The sequence below is a fragment of the Sus scrofa genome, chromosome 6 (genome assembly GCF_054392235.1).
Source record: "Sus scrofa isolate SSC_HxYL_T2T_F1_AM1 chromosome 6, Sscrofa_HxYL_maternal_Yorkshire_Landrace_v2.0, whole genome shotgun sequence".
NCBI lineage: Eukaryota > Metazoa > Chordata > Mammalia > Artiodactyla > Suidae > Sus > Sus scrofa.
The window spans coordinates 64833368-64856977 of NC_139388.1; the positions used below are offsets into that span (position 1 = coordinate 64833368).

Below are 23610 nucleotides of genomic sequence, written 5' to 3' on the forward strand. Positions count from 1 at the left end.
TCCATACACACATGGGAATTGCTCAGCATCACTCACCATTAGAGAAATAAGAATTGAAACCTCAATGAGATACCATTTCACATCCATTAGGATGGCTAGAACCAAAAAATAGATGACTGAACGTATTGGCCAGAAGGTGGTGAGATTGGAATGTTGGTGAGAACATAAGATAGTTCCGCTGCTTTGGACACGGTCCGGTAGTTCCTCAAAATGTTAAATACTGCATCACCACATGACCCAGTGATTTCTCTTCTGTGCAAGAGAATTGAAAATATATATCCACACAAAAACGTGTATACACGTGTTCATGGCAGCACTATTCATAATAGCCAAAAAGTGGAAACAACCCAAATGTCCATCAACTGAAGGATGGAGGGATAAACAAAATAATATCCACACAATGGAGTATTATTCAGCCAACAGAAGAAATGACATTCTGACACATGCTACAAATAGGTGAACCCTGGAAACATCACGCTAAGTGAAAGACGCCAGTGTCAAAGGACTACCCGTTACCGTGTTCCTTTTATATGAAGTGTCCAAAACAGGCAAATCCATAAAGCTGATGGGTATTCAGATGGCTTCCAATAGTTTGGCTCTTTTAAACAAACCCCCAATCAAAACATCTCCAATCTTATGTAATAACATGCATGTTTTAGAAATGAATTCTAAGGGAGTTTCCTCATGGTGCAGCGGGTTAAGAATCCATTGTCATTGCTGCAGCAGCTCAGGTCACTGCCGTGGTGAGGGTTTCATCCCTGGCCAGGGAACGTCCACATGTCATGCACATGGCCAATAAAAAAGAAGTGAATTCTACAACTATGTATTACATTATATACAATTATTATGTCAATGATACAATTAATAAGTATATAATATGTAGTTATATATAAACAAATATATTACATTATATCAATACAATTCCTATATATAATTAATTATGTGATTTTACAATTTTACATATGTATTAGATATCATCTATCTTTAGGATTCATTTATAAAGCTGTAATGTTAAAGGGCTCCCCACATCCTTGCCCAAAGGGTTATCAAGCCGTCTGACCTTTGTCTAATTGTATGTGACAAATTACGTAAAAAGATTGTCTCGTGAGATCCCTTCCCATAAAACAATAGCAAGTAAATGAAGGAACGAAGAAATGCATGTGGAAATTAACTGAGCAGGAGAATATTGGTACTAACCCAACTTTCTGTCTTGCTTTTATCTTCTATGTCAATTCATTGACACCTGGGTCTGTTGCCCTTTCCAGTCAAATGTAAGTTTTATTTCCTTCTCCGTACATAACTAGGGAGCCCGTCAACCAGGGAAAGAAGGGGCGCAGGGAGTGGGAACAGGGCTGAGCGCCATCCTCGACGTGGGCAGTGGATATTATCCACTCAACCACGCCTCCAGACCCAGAATCTGTAGATCTCTGGGGGCAACTGGATGGACTCTGGGGAGACCAACAAACTTCTATAATCTTGTATAAAAGTGGGTTAGAGAGAGAGTGAAGCTTGGAGGTTTTCTGGGAATGGGCACTTCATAGATTTGATTGGATTTTCAGCAGGACCTTCTGCTCTAAAACACACAGCTGGATTGGATGGGATAATGTGTATCCATTGCTGGGTTTCATGTGATAAAAATTCGGTGCGGAGTAGACAAAGCTCCCTGTTTTCCATGTCTTAACTATCCTGGTCTCTGACTTTTGGTTGTTATGGAGACCCTTCCACTGCCAACCTCCAGAGACTCGGATGTGGGGGGAAGGGTTTGGATGCCCCAGACAGGGGGATCCCCGGGTTTCTGGACTTCTGGGATAAACATGTCTCTGTAGGGGTGCATGGCTCTTAGAATGAGTCCCAGCTTCTCATTCTGGTGCCCTATCCGAGGGGATGCAATGGGGGATGAAGGATGACCTAATTCATTTCATATTCTCTCTGAACCTCTGTGGGAAAACGACCCCACTGGCTCCCCTGGGTGCTGCTGGCATGTCCACAGTGCTGAAAGGTAAGACTCCTGCTCCATCTCCTTCCTTTTGGTTCTGAGGTGCTTGTCTGACAAAAGCAATTTCTGCTGACCTTTAGTGAGTCTTTCTTCTCCTGGCTGTCCCAAGCTCAGCTTCTAATCTAGAGACATAAAAAGCTGAGACCTGTATTGTCTCGGTGAAAACAAAATACTGTACCCCTCCTTCACCCTTAAAGACCGATGGCCCAGAAATTGAGGACATTGCTGTGGTCTGTACGTGACTAAGAGAAAGCCATTCTGTCCTAGAGCTAAATCCGTCTACCTGAGATCTGATACTTGGACTGACCACCGATTAACATCTCTGTCTCCTAAGGTCAGGTAGAAAACAGTCACCGTTATCACTCACTATGCAGTAAGTCCTGTAGATGGTGCCTTTGTTTGGGCTGCTGTGCAAAATACCATAGACTGGGCAGTTTGAACAGTGCGCATTTCCATCTCACGGTTTTGGGGGTTGGACATCCAAGATCAAGGTGCCAGCAGTGGAATCCCTGGTGGGACCCACTCTTTAGACAGCTGCCTTCTCCCTGGGCCCTCCTACGGTAGAGGGAGTGCTGGTCTTTCCTGTTTTTTCCTTTTTTGCATTTTCTAGGGCCACTCCTGCGGCAGATGGAGGGTCCCAGGCTAGGGGTCGAATCGGAGCTGTTGCTGCTGGCCTACGCCAGAGCCACAGCAACGTGGGATCCGAGCCGCATCTGCAACCTACACTACAGCTCACGGCAACGCTGGATCCTTAACTCACTGAGCAAGGCCAGGGATCGAACCTACAACCTCATGGTTCCTAGTCGGATTCTTTAACCACTGCGCCACGACGGGAACTCCTGGTCTTTCTTTCTTTATTTAGGGACACTGATCCCATCATGGGGGGGTCCCACCTTCATGGCCTCCACTCAACCTAATTCCTCCCCAAGTCCCCCACCTCCAAACACCATCACCTTAAGCCTTCAACAGATGAATGTGTGGTGGACACATTCACTGGCCACCTGAAACCAGTTCAGTTAGATGAGACCACATCTTCATGACAGCATTTGCAAGTTGGAGAGGCAGGAGGCTAAGTGAGGAAGGGAAGTGATGGCCTGCAGAAAGGGCCCTGGCTCAGGATCCAATGCCCCTGCATTCAGAGCCCAAGTTTGTCCTTTCCCAGCTGGGCAGCCTTGGAGAAGTCACGTCCCCTCTCGATGCCTGCTTCATGCAGTTAAGTGTGGTGGTAGACGGGAGACACTTTTCAACTCAACCCAAGAAAACCAGGGTCCATAGTTCTTCCTGCTTCTCTCCCCTGCCCCCCCCCATATTCATCCCTAGGTAAGAATGTCGTTATTATGTACATCATCATATTACGCTTTCTAATGTGTAATGGCTGTATATCCTGGGCCAGGAATTCAGCTAAGAACTTGGTGTGGGTTATGGTCCTCGGTTATCTCTGCGGCTCCAAGAGATGATGTCTGACTTTTGCATGGGCCCAGAGTTCAGGGACCAGCCCAAGGTCATCAAGTCAGTAAAACCTAGAGCTTGGATATCAACCATTTAATCCCCACCCCATGGGAACCACGTGAAGTATCTACCACCAGATGACGTTAAGTGATACAGAGGGGGGTCTTGTGAGCTCCATGAATACTGAAGTTTCCACTAACAAATGTAGTAGGATTTCTCCGTAGTGGAGGGCCCAACCCCAACCCCATGATGGGTCTTGATATTCTCATTTCGTGTGTGAGGAAACAGAAGTTTTGTAGAGGAAGTTGGAGAGGTCTGTGTTTGAAGTCTTGCACATTCGCTCCTCAGCTCCACGGGGCTTCACACACTGTCTCATTTCTCAGTGCTTCGGCTGTCCTCGTCAGCAACACACGGGCTGTTCTCTAATCTGAAAGGGTTGCTGCACCGTCAGTAGGAGGAATGCCCTCAGCACCTCTTTCTAGAGTCATAAAGCAAAGCTCCTCCCTCTCTTGCCTGCCTCGCCGAAGAGTGGTCCATGACCACATCCCAGCTCATTTAAATCTCCCCCGAATCACGTACAAAGAGACCCTCACTCATCTCACCTCCCCCCTCCCCATCACCCACTGTGGGCGCTACTTCCCCACCTCAGCCTCTGATCTTGTTTTGGTTTTCTACCTGTGATTTCATCTCCGTGGTCTCCTGGTCCCACCATCTGGACCACATCTGTCTCCTTGACCACCGTGCTGCTGACTCTTCTTCTGGACGGGCTGCTCTCAGGAATCGTGGGTAAATACCTTGCTGCATTCGGGATGCCCTTGGTCTGTGAACTTGGTTGGGGGAGGGGGGACCTTGGAGCAAGAATTGTCGACCATTAAATATGGGCTTGGGGGATAGAAACCCAAGGAAGGATCAGATATGCTCACTCTTTAGGAACTCAGAGGCTGGCGGGGAGCAGACCCACAAAAGAACAGAAATTAAAGTAGAGACTGTGAGTCTGCTAGTGGTACTGGGGCTGGAATAAAGGACGGTGGGAATGTTGAGGAAACCCTAAATCATGCCTGAGCTGTCGTAGCCATCCTGTACCCCCCAAAGAAGAGTTTGTTAAATCTGTTGACCCGGGGACCAGTGAGGTAGGACTATTTCCTTCCATTGCATTTGCATCTTTTTATGTCTTCTTTCTCAGGAATGATGAGCAGGCTCTCTTCAGATGGTAAGTGGGAAGATTCTGTCTATTCCAGTGTTGTCTCTTATCTATAAGGTAATGCAGACTTATGGAGTCGTTTGTGTTCTTATTTAGAATAAGTATTTCATTCATTTATGTTTTATTTACTTTGGAAGAACCATTCAGATATTGTCCAATCACTTTTTGTTTCTTTGAGTTTTAAGGTAATAGAGATTTTCATTACTCTATAATGCAAGAGCTAGGATTTTACCTAATGTATGTTCTGTGGTCGATTTTTATTTATTTATTTTTATCTTTTATTTTTTATTTTTTTGGTCTTTTTGCCTTTTCTAGGGCCGCACCCGCAGCATATGGAAGTTCCCAGGCTAGGGATCGAATAGGAGCTGTAGCTGCCAGGCTACGCCAGAGCCACAGCAACTTGGGATCCGAGCTGTGTCTGCAACCTACACCACAGCGCATGGCAACGCCAGATCCTTAACCCACTGAGCAAGGCCAGGGATCCAACCCACAACCGCATGGTTCCTTGTCGGATTCATTAACCACTGAGCCACCACGGGAACTCCTGTGGTCGATTTTTAAATTATTTGTTTGTTTGTTTGTTTGTTTGTTTAAAGGGATGCAGGTGTGGCATATGGAAGTTCCCAGGCTAGGGGTCGAATCAGAACTACAGCCACCGGCTTATGCTAGAGCCACAGCAATGCCTTATCTGAGCCTCACCTGTGACCTACACCACAGCTCATGGCAATGCCTGATCCTTAACCCACTGAGCAAGGCCAGGGATTGAACCCACATCCTCATGGATACTAGTCAGGTTCATTTCCACTGAGCCACAATGGGAACTCCAATTTTTTCTAAGGTATAAAAGTAGAATACCACACAGGAAAAGTTGTAGGAACACGAAGCGAAAGTCCAAATCCTTCTCTCCATCCCATCCCCAGTTCTACCATCTAGAAACCACCACCATTACTACTAGTCTCTTGTGCAGTTTTACAAGAAATGTTCACACTTGTATATGCATAGCCTCAACACTTTGAGTTTAAAATATTATGCATTTCAGCAATGGAACTTTACCTCTTTCAGATGTCTGAATAATATTTCATTGACACTCATATGATTTAATGAGTCTCCTGTTCACAGAAATTTCATTATTTCTTAATTTATTCTTGTTTTACACATTTGTTTTTATGCCATTGCAAGCAATGCACAATAAACTTTTTTTTTTTTTTTTTTTTTTGGTCTTTTTAGGGCCGCACCTGAGGCATATGGAAGTTCCCAGGCTACGGGTCAAATTGGAGCTGTAGCCACTGGCCTTTGCTACAGTCACAGCAACCCCAGATCTGAGCCTCATCTGCAACCTACAGCACAGCTCAGGTCAATGCCGGATCCTTAACCCACTGAACAAGGCCAGGGATCGAACCCGTGTCCTCATGGATACTAGTTGGGTTTGTTGCCACTGAGCCACAACGGGAACTGCACAACGTTCTTTTACAGTCATTGATAATTTTGTTTTTGCATACACATATTTTTAAGATAAATTTCTCAAAGGAATATGACTGAATTAAAGTTAAGTTTGGACAGAGGTTTAAAAAATGTGCAGTTCCACACACAGCCTGAAATAATGCTAATTTCGCCACACCTTCAGCAACATGGGGCATTATCTAACTTCTTGCTTTTTAAAAAACGAATTTTATTGGACTATAGTTGGCTTATAAAATTGTGTTATTTTCAGGTGTACAGCAGAGTAAGTCAGTTATACATATATATCTGTTCCTTCTCAGATTCTTTTCCCGTATAGGTATCTACACAGTATTAATTAGATTAGCCTGTGCTATGCAGTAGGTCCTTGTTACCTATTTTATATATAGTAGTGTGCATATGGCAAACCCAACCCTCTAACGTATCCCTCCTGCCCCATAACTTTTTGATTTTTTGATAACGGGATGGCTGAAAGAAATCGGTCCCCAAGTTCACAGGTAGAGAGGCTGAACCCCACGGGAGTTCCTGCAACATCTATTACTATCCAATCTGATGCTATCATTATGTTTTCCTTTAAATTGACTCCGTGTTTTACTTAAAGAGGTAAGCTTGATGCAAAAAGACAAAAAAAAAAAAAAAGAGGTAAGCTTGAAAAGGACACCTAATTTTGAAAAAAGGAAAGGAAACGATGCTGGGCTCTCTTGTGGTGCAGCGGGTTAAGGATCCCGCATTGCACAGCTGTGGTACAAGTAGCTGCTGTGGCACAGGTTCAGTCCCTGGCCCGGGAACTTCATATGCCACGGGTGTGGCCGAAAAAGAAAAAAGAAAAGAATTGTAAAGGGAATCAGATGTAAAATTAGATACTCCCACTGTGTGATGCCAAGGAGTTAAAGCGAACCTGTGCCACCTGAGATCTCACCAGCCCCAAGAGTTCCTGTCTGGTTGCACAGGACAGGTGGGGTCTAGAGGAGGAAGCCAAGTGGAGGCAGGCTGGGCTTCCAGGAAAAGTGCTTGGATTCCAACCCAGCTGGGTTCCTTCCAGCATCTGGGACCAGCAACAAGTCCCTCCTCTTCCCCATAGAGTAAGGCTGGTCTTCTGAGCTATAAGAGGTGTTGGAATAAAATATATGAAAAAGTCAAGTATTAGGGAGCTGGTTCAGTGGGTTCATCAGCCCCACCCCCACCATTCCATGGGTTCTGGAGTCCAAAGCCCGCATCACGGTTTGCACTCCTACAAAGATGACAGGAATCTGAAAAAGGAATGGATACCTCACTCCTCTCCACCCTGGGTTGTTCAACAGCTCTGTGCTTTCTCTGTTCTCCCATCAACCAGGAAGGAGAACCCTCCTTCCCTGGTTCCCAAAAGAAATCTACTCAGATCTGCCATTGACAGGTTTCCGTGAAGACGACAGTGTCAAGAACAGTCACAGCCTTGAGTAGAGGACATTCTGCCGCCCCCCCCACCCCCGTCTCTGCTCGCTTCCTTTCTTTTTTTTGAAATTTGTTAGGTTTCTTTTTAAATTTAATTTTTATTTGACATTGCAGTACACTTTACCATATTGTGTTAGTTTCAGGTGTACAGCAAAGTGATAAAGTGATATCTATAAACTATGTTTTATATATAGAAACTATGTTTATATTTTATATATGTTATATATAAACCATTTATATACATGTAAATATAGGTATACACACACATATGCACACATACCATTCTTTTTCAGGTTCTTTCGCATAGGTTATTGCAGAATATTGCCTAGAGTTCCCTGTGCTACACAGTAGGTCCTGATATTTATCTATTTTACATATAGGAGTGTGTCTATGTCAATTCCAAATGCCTAATTTGTCCCCACCTCCCTCCTTCCCTTTGGTGACCCTAAGTTTGCTTTTGAAGTCTGTGAGTCTGTGTCTGTTTTGTACATAAGTTCGTTCGTATCACTTTTAGATTTCACACATGTGTGATCCATGCTGTTTGTCTTTCTCTGAATTACCTCACTGAGCATGAGAATCTCTAGGTCCATTCGTGTTGTTGCAAATGGCATTATTTTCCTCTTCTTTACAGCTGCGTAATACAGTTTCTTTCTTCTCGTCTCCCCTTTCCTTCTTCCCACGTTGCCAAGTGAGCTCCAAGTCCGCCTCCTTCTAACAGGCTGAATAATGCAGCTCTCCACAATCCCTGCCTTCCAATAACCCATTTCATCCATCCACGTCAGCGACCCAGGACCTCCCTCCTTGGAAAACATCTGGACTTTACAAACAGCAAACTGTGCTTCTTGGTCAGCCTATGACGTGACCGTGAAGCTAAGGGTCAATGGCATATAGCCACCACGAGGCAAAATAAACTAATACGTGGCGTCGAGGCTGGATGGGGCAACAGTCACAGGCTCCCGGGGCTGGAAATCAGCTGTACTGATGGGGAAAACCGAGGCCCAGAAAAAAGCAGAGCGTCAGAGGCCAAGTGGCAATTACCAAAAACGTCACGAAGCCCCTTTGAAAAGCCAGTGTGTTCTCAGGGCTCTGCCTGGATTGTTCCTTTTAATTCTCACAACCCCCTCAGAGCGGTGCCTGCCGTCATCATCTAGAGTGACCCCGGGCACCCAGCACCTTCCCAGTTCGAGCCTTAAAACTCTCTCACCCTGGGAACCCCTTCGAGTCCCAGGCAAACCAGCACGGCTGGTCGTCCTGTCATCATTCTGCTTTTATGGGAGGCGCCCAAGACCTAAGAAGGTGGGGTGAGTTGCCGAAGCTGGTCATTGACAGAGCTCGGTCCAAACCCTTCCATGAGCCTCCACGGTGCTTAGGATGATATCTGAGGTCTTCAAAATCACCTGCAGGGTCTGCAGCATCCAGCTCCAGACACCCTCGTGCCCTGGGGGTCCCCTGCTCCTGCGCCCCCTCCGAGGGTCTCCCTCAGTCCCTCCGAAGCTCCAGACGCCTCCCCGCCAGAACCATGCCTGCCATCCTCCCTCCACCTGGGGTCTCGCCTCGCTCCCCCTCAAGTGACTTCACCTGGCTAACCCCTGCTCGTCTTTCAGGTCTCAGACTCAGTGGCAATCCCTTCAAGAGGCCTTCCCTGGCACCCCCACAAGGTCAGCAACCATCACCCCCTTCTAGGATCCTGCTGCGCCCCATAGGTTTACCCAGAAGCACTCAGCCTGCCTGTATGAAGCTTCTGACTCTTGTTTGCCCACCTTGCCGACTAGACCCAGCTCCCCCGCATTCCCTGTGCATATGGACCTTGTCTGCCTTGCTTTCCATGTACCTCCCACACCTGGCAAATAGGAGCTGCCCCAGGGATATTTGTTGGAGAGAAAGCATGACTGCGTTCTGGAATCGGAGCCTTCATCTATCTCATCTCCAGGAGCGCTTCTGCCCCCTGCTCTCTGACTGGTCAGGGATGTTTATGGAAAGGTGACTAGGACCCAAATCCTAACGCTGATTTCTCTTTCTTCTCTGCACGGTTGGAACCTGGCTGCCTGCATTCTCGCCTCCAGATAGGACCGAAGAAGAGAGTGAGTACTGAGATGTCCTGAGCTCGTGACCTTGAGACGACATTCCCATAAGCCCCTCTGGGCCTTAAAACTTTTAAGGTTCTTTAAAAATCCAGGGGACGGGTTGGTGCAGGCCCTGGCCTTTAGATGTTGGCCTGGGGCCAGGCGCATGGTCAGTACAGCTAGACTGCAGCTGAGGTGTGCTGGGAGCATTTAACAACCGCCTCTGACAGGAACGGTGGGGAAGGGAGCCCTGACGTGGAGCGGCCGCCAATTTCTGTGGTGTCAATGCTTCAACTCTGGCTGATGTCAAGCTACTGATGATTTCCCAGTGGCATGCAAAAGCTTTAAAAATTTTTTTTAAACAGTTGTGGGTGGAGTTCCCGTCGTGGCTCAGTGGTTAACAAATCCAACTAGGAACCATGAGGTTGTGGGTTTGATCCCTGGCCTTGCTCAGTGGGTTAAGGCCCTGGCATTGCCATGAGCTGTGGTGTAGGTTGCAGAGGCGGCTCAGATCCCACATTGCTGTGGCTCTGGTGTAGGCCGGGAACTGCAGCTCTGATTCGACCTCTAGCCTGGGAACCTCCATATGCCGTGATTTCAACCCTAGAAAAGACACACACACACACACAGTTGTGGGTGATGGGGAAGCAAGCTCTCTCTCCCATCTCTGCTGCTCCTCCCGACAAAGCCTCATCCGCCTTCCACGTCCATGGCCTAGAAAAATGTGTGACATGCAGCTGGGCTGCACAACTGTTTCCCGAAGGAGAAGGGTGCTCCCTACAGCTGCTGAGACGTGTTAGTTATCTCTGCCCATGGGAAGGAAGAGAATGACCCCTGAAGCCCACCTCCCTTTGTTATGTGGCTGATTCTCACACTGGCGATTTGCACCAGGTGGAGCTCAAGTATCCGAGTATGTATGGTTCCCCAGACTGGCTCATCTTCAGAAACTTTTTTTAAAAAGGAAAAAACGTGGATTCCTCTGTTCCACCCAGACCTTCTGTATGAGAATGCCAGTGGGTAGAACCTAGGAATCTACTCCTTCAAAAGATGTCTCGTCTCTTCAAATCCGATTTGATTCACATGGTTTGGGAGCCCTTGAGACAGAGCGGGTGTTGGCAGACTGCAGCCTGGCCCGCTGCCTGTTTTTGTAAATAAAGTTTTATTGACACGCAGCCTCACCAGTTTGTTCATATATGGTCTGCGGCTGCTGTCACGCTGCAATGGCAGAGTGGAGTGTCACCGCTGAGGCTGTGTGACCTGCAGAGCCTAAAATAGTCACTATCTGCTTCTTTACAGAAGTTTGTTGACCTCTGAGCCAGAGCAATGCCTCTCAGGGTCTCTGGGTTTTTTTGTTTGTTTTTTGGGGGTTTTTTGTTTCTTTGGGTTTTTTTTTTTTTTTTTTTTTTTGCTTTTTAGGGCCACACCAGCAGCATATGTAGGTTCCCAGGCTAGGGGTATAATCAGAGCTACAGCCGCCAGCCTACACCACAGCCACAGCAACTCCAGATCTGAGCCACATCTGCAACCTACACCACAGCTCAGGGCAATGCTGGATCCCTGACCCACTGAACTAGGTCAGGGATGGAACCTGAATCCTCATGGATACTAGTTGGATTTGCTGCCACAGACTTTTAAAACTGAAACACGTTCAGCTATTGTGTCAATAGCCCTTCTTTCATTTATAAAGCAAGGTAATTATGTCCTTATTATTTTAAGATCGCATCCCTGTAAGGGTGAGATAGAGAGATATTGACTATTTAGGAGTTCCTGCTGCAGTGCAGCGGGTTAAGGATTCATTGCTACAGCTGTGGCATAGGTTGCAGCTGGGGCTCAGGTTTGATCCCTGGCCCAGGAACTTCCATATGCTGTGGTGTGGCAAAAAAATTTTTTAATAAAAAGTATCAAAAAAAATAGAGTGCATGCAAAAACTAATGCAATGTGAGTAAGGTCTGTCACCAAGTTAACAGTACTGCACTGTCAGTTTACTGGTTTCCATAACACACTGGGCTTGGAGAAGAGGCTGCCATTGGGCACAGCTGGCTGCTGGGACACACAGATTTCTCTGCAACATCTTTCTGCAATGTCTTGTGAGTCTATAGTCAGCACACAATAAAAACTTCAAACTAACTCTAAGAATAGTTCATGAGGAGTTCCTGTCGTGGCGCAGTGGAAACAAATCCGACTAGGAACCGTGAGGTCGCGGGTTCAAGCTCTGGCGTCGCTCATTGGGTTAAGGATCTGGCATTGCTGTGAGCTGTGGTGTAGGTCGCAGACGCGGCTTGGATCCTGCGTGGCTGTGGCTGTGGCTGGCAGCTGTAGCTCCAATTTGACCGCTAGCCTGGGAACCTCTATATGCTGCAGGTACGGCCCTAAAAAAGCAAAAAATTAATGACCAAGTAATGGAAGGTACTTGAGGGGGGCATTTAACGTTGCTCTTATTTTCTTGCTCATTTTTTTTGCATGTTGACTCCCTGACTTCTGGTCCTGCTCCACCTTCCAGTCAAAAGTAAGTCATTCTTCCTTTTCTGTGGGTATTTGAGAGAGTTTCAGTTGCTGGGGCAAAGAGGAAAGAAGAAAGAGAAAGGGAACTTTGGAATGTTCTCCATTTAGGACCTGGGTTGAGAGAGACTCTCTGTTAAGGGGGTCCCAGTCTACCCCCTGTCTCTGAAGGAGGCTCAGGGTGAGCCCACCAGAATCCACACACCCCCTGAGGCTGCACAGGAGATGCCAAGAGTGTGTGGGATGTGGTGGGTCCGAGGCTCTAAGGCTCCAGATTTTACCAGAAGCCGAGGACCACCCCCCAGAACACAAAGACTGTTGAGTTGTGTGCATTTGTGGAGGAGGCTGTTGGATAAGGAGGCCCCAAAGGTGCCACTTACTCTTTCCTCCAGCATTCTCCCTCCTGGCCTCTCCGGAGAGAAATGAGATCAACCTGGGTCAAGGGGATCATCTTCTGATAGTCGTCCTCATCCCTGGGGGACAAACCCCAGAGAGAACAGTCCCTGGGGATTCTGGCCACTTGGATAAGTAGGTCTGCAGAGGGGGTCAGTATAGCAGAAGCATCTAGGGTCACCTAGAGTCTTGGATGCAAGACTCGGACTTTGCAGCCCTGAACATGGACCCCTCTTCCTTCTGGATGGACGACCTCAGAGATCCTGGGTGGACACCTCCCTGCCCACATGCCCTGGGATTTTGATGGGAAGCACGTTCATGGGCCAGGACGAGGCAGAGTGGTGGGAACCCAAAGACCCCTCCCGTGAGGTCTGGGAAGTACTCTCACTTCCCTCAGGCATGAGGGTCTCTTGGAGAACCAGCAGGTGGGAGGAGCCAGGGAGGAGCCAGGAAGGGGCCTTCAACACCTTTCTGTCCTGTCCTCTCTGTCTCTGCCGGTGCCAATGACTCCTGCTGGGATTTCTCCTCCCTGCTGCCCGGACCGCAACAGTATTGAAACGTAAGATTCTTGTTCTGCATCGACTCCCCCCTTTTGTCTGTTCCCTTTCTTATCTCTGCAGATGGGGTCCTTTTCTAGCCATAGCTCACCTGTCAGAGAATTTTTTCCACCCCCCCACCCCCCACCACTGGAAAAAATAGCTCTACTACTTTCACTTTCAAAAAGGCGGGGTGTTGGAGTTCCCTCTTGGCTGGTGGGTTAAGGATCCAGCATTGTCACAGCTATGGTACAGATTCAGCCCCTGGCCTCGGAACTTCCACATGTCAGGGGTGTGGCCAAAAATTAAAAACAAAATATGGGATGTCTAATGGGAACCACCTCCCTCCCCACATCAGGGGTATGGGCACCATTATCCATTCACGGCGCTGGTGGTGACATAAAGTAACCCTCACTGAGCATTTCCTGAGGGCCAGGCCCCAGAAGCAGCACCTTTAATGTGTTATGCTGTGTACTCCTGCACGGCTCCTTCAAAGGGAAGGTGCTGTTCGTATGCAAGGTGCCCACGCCATGGTGACCCTAATACATGGAGACGGAGTGGTGTCTGCCTTTCCAGGTCCAGGTCCAGGGCAGGTCCTTTAAGCCACTGGCTTTCCCCTCTAACCCACACAGTGGGGCTCTCAGTGGTCTCCCCCGTTAACTTCTTGGCACAGCCCACCTGGGCCCTGCTCTCATTTGCTCCCAATCTCCCCTCCTTCTGATCTTGTTATTTTGTTTTGTTTTGGTTGCATCGCTCATGGCCCCTTGGATGCAACATGCTGGACTTTGCAACCATGAACATGGTCTTGGCTCCCGGACCCCACTTCCTTCTGGATGGACGACCTCAGAGATCCTAGGTGAATATCTCCCTGCCCGCATGCCCTGGGATTTTGGCGGGAAGCTTGTTCATGGTCCAGGACCGGGCAGGGTGGCGGAAATGCAAAGGTGAATCTGATGTGTTGGTACCTCGACTCACACGCCACATACGCTGATGGGGAGACGGGCAGATAGTTCTAATTCTGTCCAAGTCAATGTCCTGAGGAAGGCCATGAGCAGAGGTGGGAGGTAGCCCCGGGGGGGCTGGTCGAGCCTGTTGATCTGAGGGCAAATATGCTGTTGTAGGCAGTTCAATCTGTGTGTTGTCTCTCTAGGTTTGCTGAGCCTGCAGGTGTTAAATGGTAAGTAGTCACTATGCCATTTGGCCCTGTCATTTGCTTTTGCTCCTGGGCACAGAAAAATAGAGTTATTAGCTTTTTTTTGAATGTTGGAAAAGCCTTTAGATATCAGCCAACGTCACACTCTTATTTTTTTTTTTTCTTTTTAGAGCCACCCCTGTGGCAAATGGAAGTTCCCAGGCTAGGGGTCGAATTTCACCACAGCCTCAGCAATGCTATATCCGAGTCAAATCTGCAACCTACACCACAGCTCACGGCAATGCTGGATCCTTCACCCACTGAGCGAGGCCAGGGATCGAACCCTCAACATCATGGTTCCTAGTCAGATTCGTTTCTGCTGCGCCATGACAGGAACTCCCCGAACCTCACACTCGTTATCATCATCATCTTAGCATGATAACTGGCCAACTTTTGAATTCCCTGGTGACACAGTGGGTTAAGGATCTGGCATTGTCACTTCTGTGGCTCAGGTCACGCCTATGGCATGGCCAAAAAAAAGGTCTAGCTTTTTTCGTTCGTCCAACAGTGAATACCAGTTAATATTAGTTACCCTGTGCTAAGTCCTGTTCTAGGTGTTGGAGACCTAGCAGGGAGTAGAACAGACGAAATCTATGTCCAGGTGAAACTGTGAGAAGAGAGAGAAAACAAGTAAACAGAGAAGTAGCTTAAAAGTCTGTTGGATGCTAAGTCCTAGGAAGACTGTAGAGCAAAGGAGAGGGAAATACAGTGTGGGGGAGGTTGGCATGTTTTTATAGGGTGATGACAGAAGGTGACATTTGAGCAAAGGCTTGAAGCCAGGGAGACAGTCGTGTGTGTATCAGGGTGAAGTATGTTCCAGGCAGAGGGAACAGCATGTGCAAGGGCCCCGAGTCAAAGGAGTGACCAGAATCAGGGAGGGCAAGGGGGCTAGTTGCATTCTCTTCTCTCCTCATCTGAGGCACCCCGAAGCACTGATTACAATTTGGTCTCCACCCATTTCATAATTTGCTGATGGTTTCTTTTCTCGCTTTCTTCCCACTCCTCCCTTCTTTCCTCTTCCTCTTCCTCCTCGTCCTATTTTTAGAAGAAACAAATGGCTGCAAGGAAGAAGGTAGGTGCATGGAATTGTGCCTGTTCCCACTGAGAGGACGGGGAGCTCCTTCAGTCGGGGCTACGGCAAAGCCTTAACAAGAGGAGATTTCAGGTCCAGGCTTCGGTACCTGGGAGGACGTCTTTCTGAAGGGCAGCCAGAGTCTTCCGACCACCCTGCCCCTGCCTACTGCTCCCTGGTACCAAGGAGACCAACACACTGAGGTCTGAGTGAGAAACACTTTTGGCTTTCCCAGCCGCTTCTTCTGTTGACCACTGAAGAAGTCAAGTGTTCCTAGAGCTGGAGGGGGACATTGAAACCGGTAAAGAAATATAGCTGTTCTAAATCTGTGTTCACACAGAAGCATCAGTGGTACCTATATAGAAGGAAAAGGGACAAAACTAAAAGATTTAACTAAATCCCTGATCCCGGTGGGGGACTCGAACCCCTCTCTCAGTAGATGATGGAACAAGTAGCTAAAACTGAATGAGAATATAGATTGAAACAGTGAACAGCCATGAACTGCCTCACATGTGGGGACTCTGCCCCCACCATTGGCGGAAGACGCAATCTTTTCATGTGAACAAGGAATTTTTTTCTTACCACAATCGGCCATATATTGGTTTGTAAAGCAAGCCAGTGTCAGGTGGGAGTCATTTAGAGTATACTTTCTGAGCCCAGTGGAATTAGGCTATAAATCAACAATAAAAGAAATCCACGCTTGTACATTAATAAGTATTCTCCTAAATAACCCATGGGACAAAGGAGAAATCTCAAAAACAATTCACATTTTTTTGGTCTTCTTCCAGGGCCGCACCTGCGGCATATGGAGGTTCCCAGGCTAGGGGTCCATTTGGAGCTGTAGCTGCCAGTCTACACCACAGCCACAGCAACACAGGATCCAAGCCGCATCTGCAACCTACACCGCAGCTCACGGCAACACCAGATCTTTAACCCGCTGAGCGAGGCCAGGGATCGAACCCACAACCTCATGGTTCCTAGTCGGATTCGTTAACCACTGAGCCACTACAGGAACTCCTGCAATTTTGAATTGAATAATAATAAGGATAACACTATCAAAACCTGAAGGATATAGACAAAATTGTGCTAGAGAGGAAAATACCATCTTCAATGCATATATTAAAAAATACATTTTTTTGCCTTTATTTATTTATTTATTTTTTGGCCGCACTCTCGGTATATGGAGATTCCCAGGCTAGGGGTCCAATCGGAGCTGCAGCTGCCAACCTACACCATAGCCCAGCAACGCAGGATCTGAGCTGCATCTGCAACCTACACCACAGTTCACGGCAACGCTGGATCCTTAACCCACTCAGTGAGGCCAGGGATTAAACCCTAGTCAGATTTGTTTCCCCTGTGCCACTATGGGAACTCCGTTTTTAAATTTTTTTATTTTGTAAATTAAACTTGGGTTTAATTACACCCATTAATTGGGTGTTGTGCCAATTCCTGCTGTCTGGCATAAGGACCCAGGCATACATATATATATATACATTCTTTTTCTCATATTATCTTCCATCCTGTTCTTTCCCAAGAGACTAGATACAGTTCCCTGTGCGGTACAGTAGAACCTCATTGCTTATCCACTCTAAATGTCATAGTTCGCATCTACTAACCCCCAACTCCCCGTCCATCCCACTCCCTTCCCCCGCCCCCAAGTCCATTTTCTTTGTGAGTCTGTTTCTATATTGTAGATAGGTTCATTGGTGTTTACATGCATATAGTAAAAGAAAAAAAGGAAGGGAAATAGAAAAAAACAATGATTTGAGTACCCATCTGAAGAATTTTAAAAAAGAAAAACCAAAATGAACCTGAGTACGAGGAAGGAAGGGATAAAAAGTCAAAGGGAAGAAAAGCACAGTACAGTCAACATGACTTAGCAGAGGGTTCTTCCGGAAAGACCAGTAAAAATGTAGTCCCGTAGCACCACTGATAATAGACATAGTCACGGAGAAACAGTGAGCAAAACCAGCAGGGAAGAAAGGAACCTTATCAAGATCCTGCAGTTATTACAAACATGGTGAGATGATAGTTTGAAAAGCCTTATGCCAATTGAATGGAAAGATTAGATGAAATGGACAAAATCTTAGGAAAACCCAAACTAGCAAAAGAAAAAACCAAAGGTGAAAGAATATCTGAATAGTCCTCTATTAAAGGAACTTAGCCTGTAATTAAATAACACTGACACACACAAACCTCCCAAGGTCAGATGCTTTTAATGGTGAATTCTCTCGAACATTTAAGGAAGAAACAAACATACTGACCTTACATGAAATCTTCCATCAATTTAAAAATAGTCACTTTCCACAAGTTCCCTGGTGGCTTAGTGGGTTAAGGATCTGGTGTTGCCACTGCTGTGGTATGGATTCAGTCCCTAGCCCAGAAACTTCCACATGCTGTGGGCATGGCCCAGAAAAAAAACAAAACAAAACAAAACAAAAACCTGTCAACAGTCATTCATGATTTTTTTTTTTAAATAGCAAAGCAGGAATAGAGGAAACATCTTCATATAATAAAAAGGAGCTACCAAAAACTTATAGCCCTGGTTCACGGTGAAATACTGAGAGCTGCCCCACTGAAATCACCTGTGATTCTGGCTACTACTTCTGTCTTTTGCACCAGAGGTGTAATCTAGGGCAGGTCTTTTTCAGACAAGAGAAAAGAAATGAGACTATTGGGATTACCATGGAAGAAAAGAAGCTATCATTAAAAAAATTTTTTTTAACATTTATCTTTAATTCAATCAAGGTTCATACTTCCTGAAATGCTCCTTTGCCGGACAGTGTACTGGGAACCTCAGGGAATAAGTCTGGTCCAAAAAAGGAATCACAGTGTTTACAAACAAGTTTATCTTTGCTAATCCATCCAAGCCAGCTAGCAAACCCCAAGACCGAATGTCAGAGATGATTCAGCTTTACTGGCCCCCAAAAGCATTTGGGAGGAGAGCAGACCTCCCAGGGGCCACATGAATGCCCTGGGCTATAGATCTGATGTTTAGAGAAGCTCTCCCTTTTTACAGATGTGCTTGTGTACCTACAATATACCATTGATTGGGAGAGTGTACCAGAGGGGTTTATACTAGGATGTTGGTGAAATGTAATTAACAAAATCTCCTCCCAACCCAGAAAACCTCTCCACAAAGGTAAAAGAGAAAGAAACCAGCTTTATTTCAGAATCAGTATTAAACTAGAATGGAAAGTGTTATCTCAAGATATCCGCTCAAGGCATTGCAAAGACGAAAAGACGTCTCTTTTTATGTAGCCAGGTAGATACAACCCGTTACATACATGTTCTCAAGATACACAGTAACTAGACCTCAAGTACAGCACCACTGAGACAGCACCATTTATTATCCGTCTTAAATTCTCCTGGAAGTTGAGGGGGCCCTTTGTGCCACCCAACTGGCTTTCTCCAAAGGGAAAATAAAGCTCTCATCGATTTACGCTGGGAGATAGTTTTACACCTCGAAGCAAAGGGCTTGCAGAAGTTAGGCTCCTGCCTTCCCACCGAAACTGGATGTTTAACTTCTTTTCCAAGAGAGCTTCCAGGGTCTTTAAAAAGGGCATTTCCTGTGTCAGGTTGTAAAGCTGGCAGGAGGATTATGTAGCCTTTTTGGAAGATTTGCATTCATTTCCAAGGGACAGAGAAAGGAATGACAACTACAATTTTTAAAGTAAATTCTCTAAGAAAAGGGGAGGGGGAGTCTCTTCCTGATTTTTTTTTTTTTTTCTTTTTCAATGTGTATTTCCCTTTACACTGCTCTATTTTTCGACTGGGAGCCCATTTAGAGAGGTGAGTTATGGTGGACATCCAGAAATCACAAATTGCCAGAACAGTAAAATAGTGTTGAGAGTTTATTGTGTGTATAAAAACAGTTCTCAGACTGGGAGCTTTCAAATTCAAAGTGATATAGAGTCCAGGGGCAGGGTAGCTTATAAAGCGAAATTGAGGAAAGGGTTTGTGCTTTAAAAGGGTGGGTGTTACAATGGGGGTGACAGACGGCGGTGGGATTGGTTAAAGGGGACTGCCACATACCATTTGAGGGTTGGGGGGGGATGACCTAAGTTCCTCTTGTGGTTATCAGAGGCATTTAAAAGAAATAATTTAGGCTTATTCTCTTGGCTTCTATGAGCCTGGAAATGGTGGGATTCTAGGTCAACTACTTCAATTTCAACCTCACCCTAATATGTAAAATTTTTCCCGCAGGAAATTATAGAGTAAGTTAAAAAATAATAATTTAAATTTCACTTATGTTCCTGAAAGCTGCTGGATTTAGGTTAGTTTTTAAGGACTCCTAATGGGTTTAACCCACTCAGGGAATTTTCAAGTCCCACTTCCATTCTGTATTTTTTTTTAAAGTGGCCCACACAGATATTTTATTGTTTCAGATGCATTTTATATTTAATTTTATTTGTATTAGTTGGTTTTCTTTCTTTTTTTCTTTTTCTTTTTTTTTTTTTTTTTTTTTTTTGCTTTTTAGGGCTGCACTCACAGCATATGGAGAATCCCAGGCTAGGGGTCTAACCGGAGCTGTAGCTGCTGGCCTACACCACAGCCACAGCTATGCAGGATCCAAACTGCCTCTGTGATCTACACCACAATTCACAGCAACGCAGGACTTTAACCCACTGAGCAAGGCCAGGAATCCAACCTGCAACCTCGTGGTTCCTAGGCAGATTCGTTTCGGATGCACCACGATGGGAACTCCAGTTGGATTTTTTTTTTTTTCTTGTTTGTTTTTTTTGGTATATAATACTTTCACTAAAATTTAAAATGGGGGCGTTCCTGTCATGACTCAGTGGTTCACAAACCCAGCTAGCATCCATGAGGCACGGGTTCAATCCCTGGCCTCGCTCAGCGGATTAAGGATCCTGCATTGCCAGTGTGCTGTGGTGTAGGTGGCAGACACGGCTTGGATCCCGAGTTGCTGTGCCTGTGGTGTAGGATAGCAGCTACAGCTCCAATTCATCCTCTAGTCTGGGAACCTCCATATGCCTCAGGTGCAGCCCTGAAAAGACATAATAAATTAATTAATTTAAACGGGGAAAAAAACTTTAAATGGAAAAAGCAGGGGGAAAAATGTTGGGCAGGTAAAAATTAGAGGAGGTCCGAAACGAGGAGGTGGTAGGGTCCGATGGACACGCCTCACAGCCCCCCAGCCCCCCAGCCCCCCAGCGCTCCAGCCCCGCGAGGAGTGTGACTAGGAGGCTGGGGCGGCCGGCCGTAGTCAGCAGGAGACAGAGGTGGGGCTGGCGCGAGGATGCAGAGGGGAGGTGGGGAACCCGGCCTCAATGGACCAAGTTTCAGCCAGGGAGGCAGATGGGTTGTGCGTGGGCAGTTCAGAAGCATCAGTGCGGACAGAGATCCGCGAGCCGCACGCCTTCGCGTCAGTCGGGTCTGTTTGATTCTCCCCAGTGAAGTTTCTCCCAACCCCCATCCCGACCAAGAAGCCACTGAAGAAAAGAACCAGATGGAGCTCCTTGAGATGCGTCTACATGATCCTCACCTTCTTGTTCGTGTCCTACAACAAAGGCGACTGGGTAGGAGCGAGGGGGAGGGGAAAGGGAGAGGGGAGCACGGAGGGAGGAGCCCGTACCTAATGGGGGAGGGTGAATGAACGGGGGGTGGGGGGAGGAGGGGAAGAAGGATAGGCGGAGCAGGTACCTAATGGGGGAGGGTGAATGGACAGGGGGAGGGTGAATGGACGGGGGGGAGGGGAGGGAGGATGGGCGGAGCAGGTACCTAATGGGGAGGGGCGAATGGACAGGGGGAGGGGAGAAAGAATGGGAGGAGCAGATGCCTAATGGGGGAGGGTGAATGGACAGGGGGAGGGGTGAATGGACTGGTTGGGGAGGGGAGGAAGGATGGGCGGAGCAGGTACCTAATTGGGGAGGGTGAATGGATGGGGAGGAGAGGCGGAGGGGGAGGCAGCCCAGAGGGTGGGAGGGAGGACCTGGTACCCAAGGCCCTGGCGGGGTGTTGGTGAAGGTACTGAGGGAGGAGGACCTTTTGTCACCAGTTGAACCAGTAAGTAGAAGCGCCCATGATTTGGTGTGGGGGATGGGAAAGCAGAGGCCCAAGGAGGCAGGTCCCGGGCTTGGGCCTTTGTTAGATGAATGGTTCTCAGATAGGGGTGATCTTGCCCCCCAGGGGCACCTGGCAGCGTCTGGAGCCATTTCTGGGGGCCACAATGGGGGGAGGGGTTGCTACCGGCTTGAGCGGGTAGAGGCTGGGGCCGCCACCCCACGTCCCGTGTGGCACAGGACAGCCCCACAGCAGACTGGCCCTGGTCAAAACGTCGTGATGAGGTTGAGTGACCCCCAGGGTAGAGGGTCGTGTCCCTACCGGGGGAAGCGGTAAACTGGCTGGAAGATGGGGCAGGAAGTGGGAGCAGCGAGAGGGGAGGCGGAACAGAACCACAGCACCCAGGATGTCACCACCAGAGGGAAGGCGGAGAGGGAGGGGGGCCAAAGAGAAGGAAGGAGGAGTGGGGAGAAGGGGAGGGATGGCGGCTGACTCGCCTCTCCCTGCCCTTCCTCCTCTGTTTCCGGTTCACGTCACCTTCATCCTCCCAGTGTTACTGCCATTACTGTAACCCAGAAGTGGACACCAGGTATGTCCCCTCTGGGGAGGGCGTTTTGTCCTCGGCTGGGAGGAGGGCTTGGTCCCCGTGGCCCAGCATTTGAGCAGGGAACCCCGGGTGGGTCTGTGAAACTCCAGTTTTAGAGTCACAGAATTGAATGAAAAGTCCCCGATTCATCATCGCAATCTCAAACCACTGCTTACACCTGAGAGGGACATGGGGCGCTGCAGGAATTCATTTAGGAATTCCCTCAATAAACGTTGTGTGGGAGACTTCTTGTAAGGTGTGGCAGAATACGTGTAACACAAAATTTACTGTTAGGGATATGTGGTACGTGCACCATGTTGTGCAACCTTCACCAATATCTAGCTCCAAAAATGTTTCATCATCCCCCAAGGACTCTCTGTACCCATAAGCAGTATCCCCACCCCCCGCCCCCGCCCCCACCCTCCAGTCCTGGGGAAACCACTCATCAACTCTCTCTATGGATTTATCTATTCTGGACTTTTCATATAAATGGAACCATATATATGTGTATGGCTTCATCACTTAGCATAATATTTTCAAGGTCCTTCCAAGTTGTAGCAAGTATCAGTACTTATTATTATTATTATTATTTTGTCTTTATAGGGCTACACCTGTGGCATATGGAGGTTCCCAGGCTAGGAGTCCAATCGGAGCTGTAGCCACCAGCCTATGCCAGAGCCACAGCAATGCGGGATATGAGCTCCATCTACTACCTATACCACAACTCCCGGCAACGGCGGATCCCTAACCCACTGAGTGAGGCCAGGGATCGAACCCCAGTCCTCATGGATGCTAGTCAGGTTTGTTAACTGCTGAGCCATGACAGGAACACCAGTACTTCTTTTTTATGGCTGAATAGTATTCCATTGCACGACCAGGCCACATTTTGTTTATCCATCCTTCAGCTGAAAGACATTTTTTCCCTCTTTATACTTGTCACTAGTGTTGCTGTGAACATTTTGTCTACAAGTTTTTGTTTGAACATCTGCTTCCAGTTCATTGGTGTACACACCCAGGAACAAAATTGCTGGGTTAGGGAGTTCCCGTTGTGACACATCGGTTAACAAACCCAACTAATGTCCACCAGGACACGGATTCAATCCCTGGCCTTGCTCAAGGGTTAAGGATCCACCTTTGCCGTGAACTGTGGTGTAGATTCGGCTTGGCTCTGACATTGCTGTGGCTGTGGTGTAGGCTGGCAGCTACAGCTCCAATTCGATTCCTACCCTGGAAACCTCCATTTACTGAGATTTTGGCCTTAGAAAGACAAAGAAAAACACTGCTGGGTCATAGGATGATTCTGTGCTTAACTTCTTGAGAAATGCTGTCAATACATTTTTATTGAGTAACTGTTCTATGATGCATCCTGGTTTTGTTGAAATGGTTAAATGGTGAATTCTATGTCATGTGGATTTTGACCCCAATTTTAAAAAAAACTATAAAAAGGGATAAAGCCACCGTCAGGCTGCAGTTTTTGAACCCCTGCTCTAGACTGTGTGCTCCTCCAGGAGCAAGAAGACCCCTTGATCTATCCCAGGGCAAACCTTATATACTCAATCAGAGCACCATCCAGCATGACCCCAATGTGCCAGGTGGAGGTGGAGGGGGATGGGGACAGCCAGGGAGGTCCCTGTGCTCACAGAGTGCACCCTCTGGTGGGAAGGCAGGGGATAAACCAGCAATCACCTGAGTTTCCTGGAAGGTGCTGTG

At 47.3% G+C, this 23610-nt stretch overlaps 1 protein-coding gene across 7 annotated transcripts in view; it reads left to right on the plus strand.

Annotated features, from left to right (window-relative positions):
* The window catches only part of EDDM13 (epididymal protein 13), a 28217-nt gene that overhangs the window by 4041 nt on the left and 566 nt on the right, over positions 1-23610 (plus strand). The window contains exons 1-7 of one of the 7 annotated variants that reach the window (XM_084962267.1): positions 4629-4655; positions 9140-9193; positions 9599-9616; positions 14152-14203; positions 15264-15290; positions 20706-20830; positions 21866-21903. In XM_084962267.1, coding sequence (XP_084818393.1) covers positions 4653-4655; positions 9140-9193; positions 9599-9616; positions 14152-14203; positions 15264-15290; positions 20706-20830; positions 21866-21903 — 317 coding nt within the window. In that variant the 5' untranslated portion in view covers positions 4629-4652. Of the gene's footprint in view, positions 1-1292; positions 4232-4628; positions 4660-9139; positions 9194-9598; positions 9617-11708; positions 13883-14147; positions 14204-15263; positions 15291-20705; positions 20831-21865; positions 21904-23610 lie in introns of those variants that run through there. The other 6 variants (XM_084962270.1, XM_084962269.1, XM_084962273.1 and 3 more) reach the window with 6 other exon arrangements.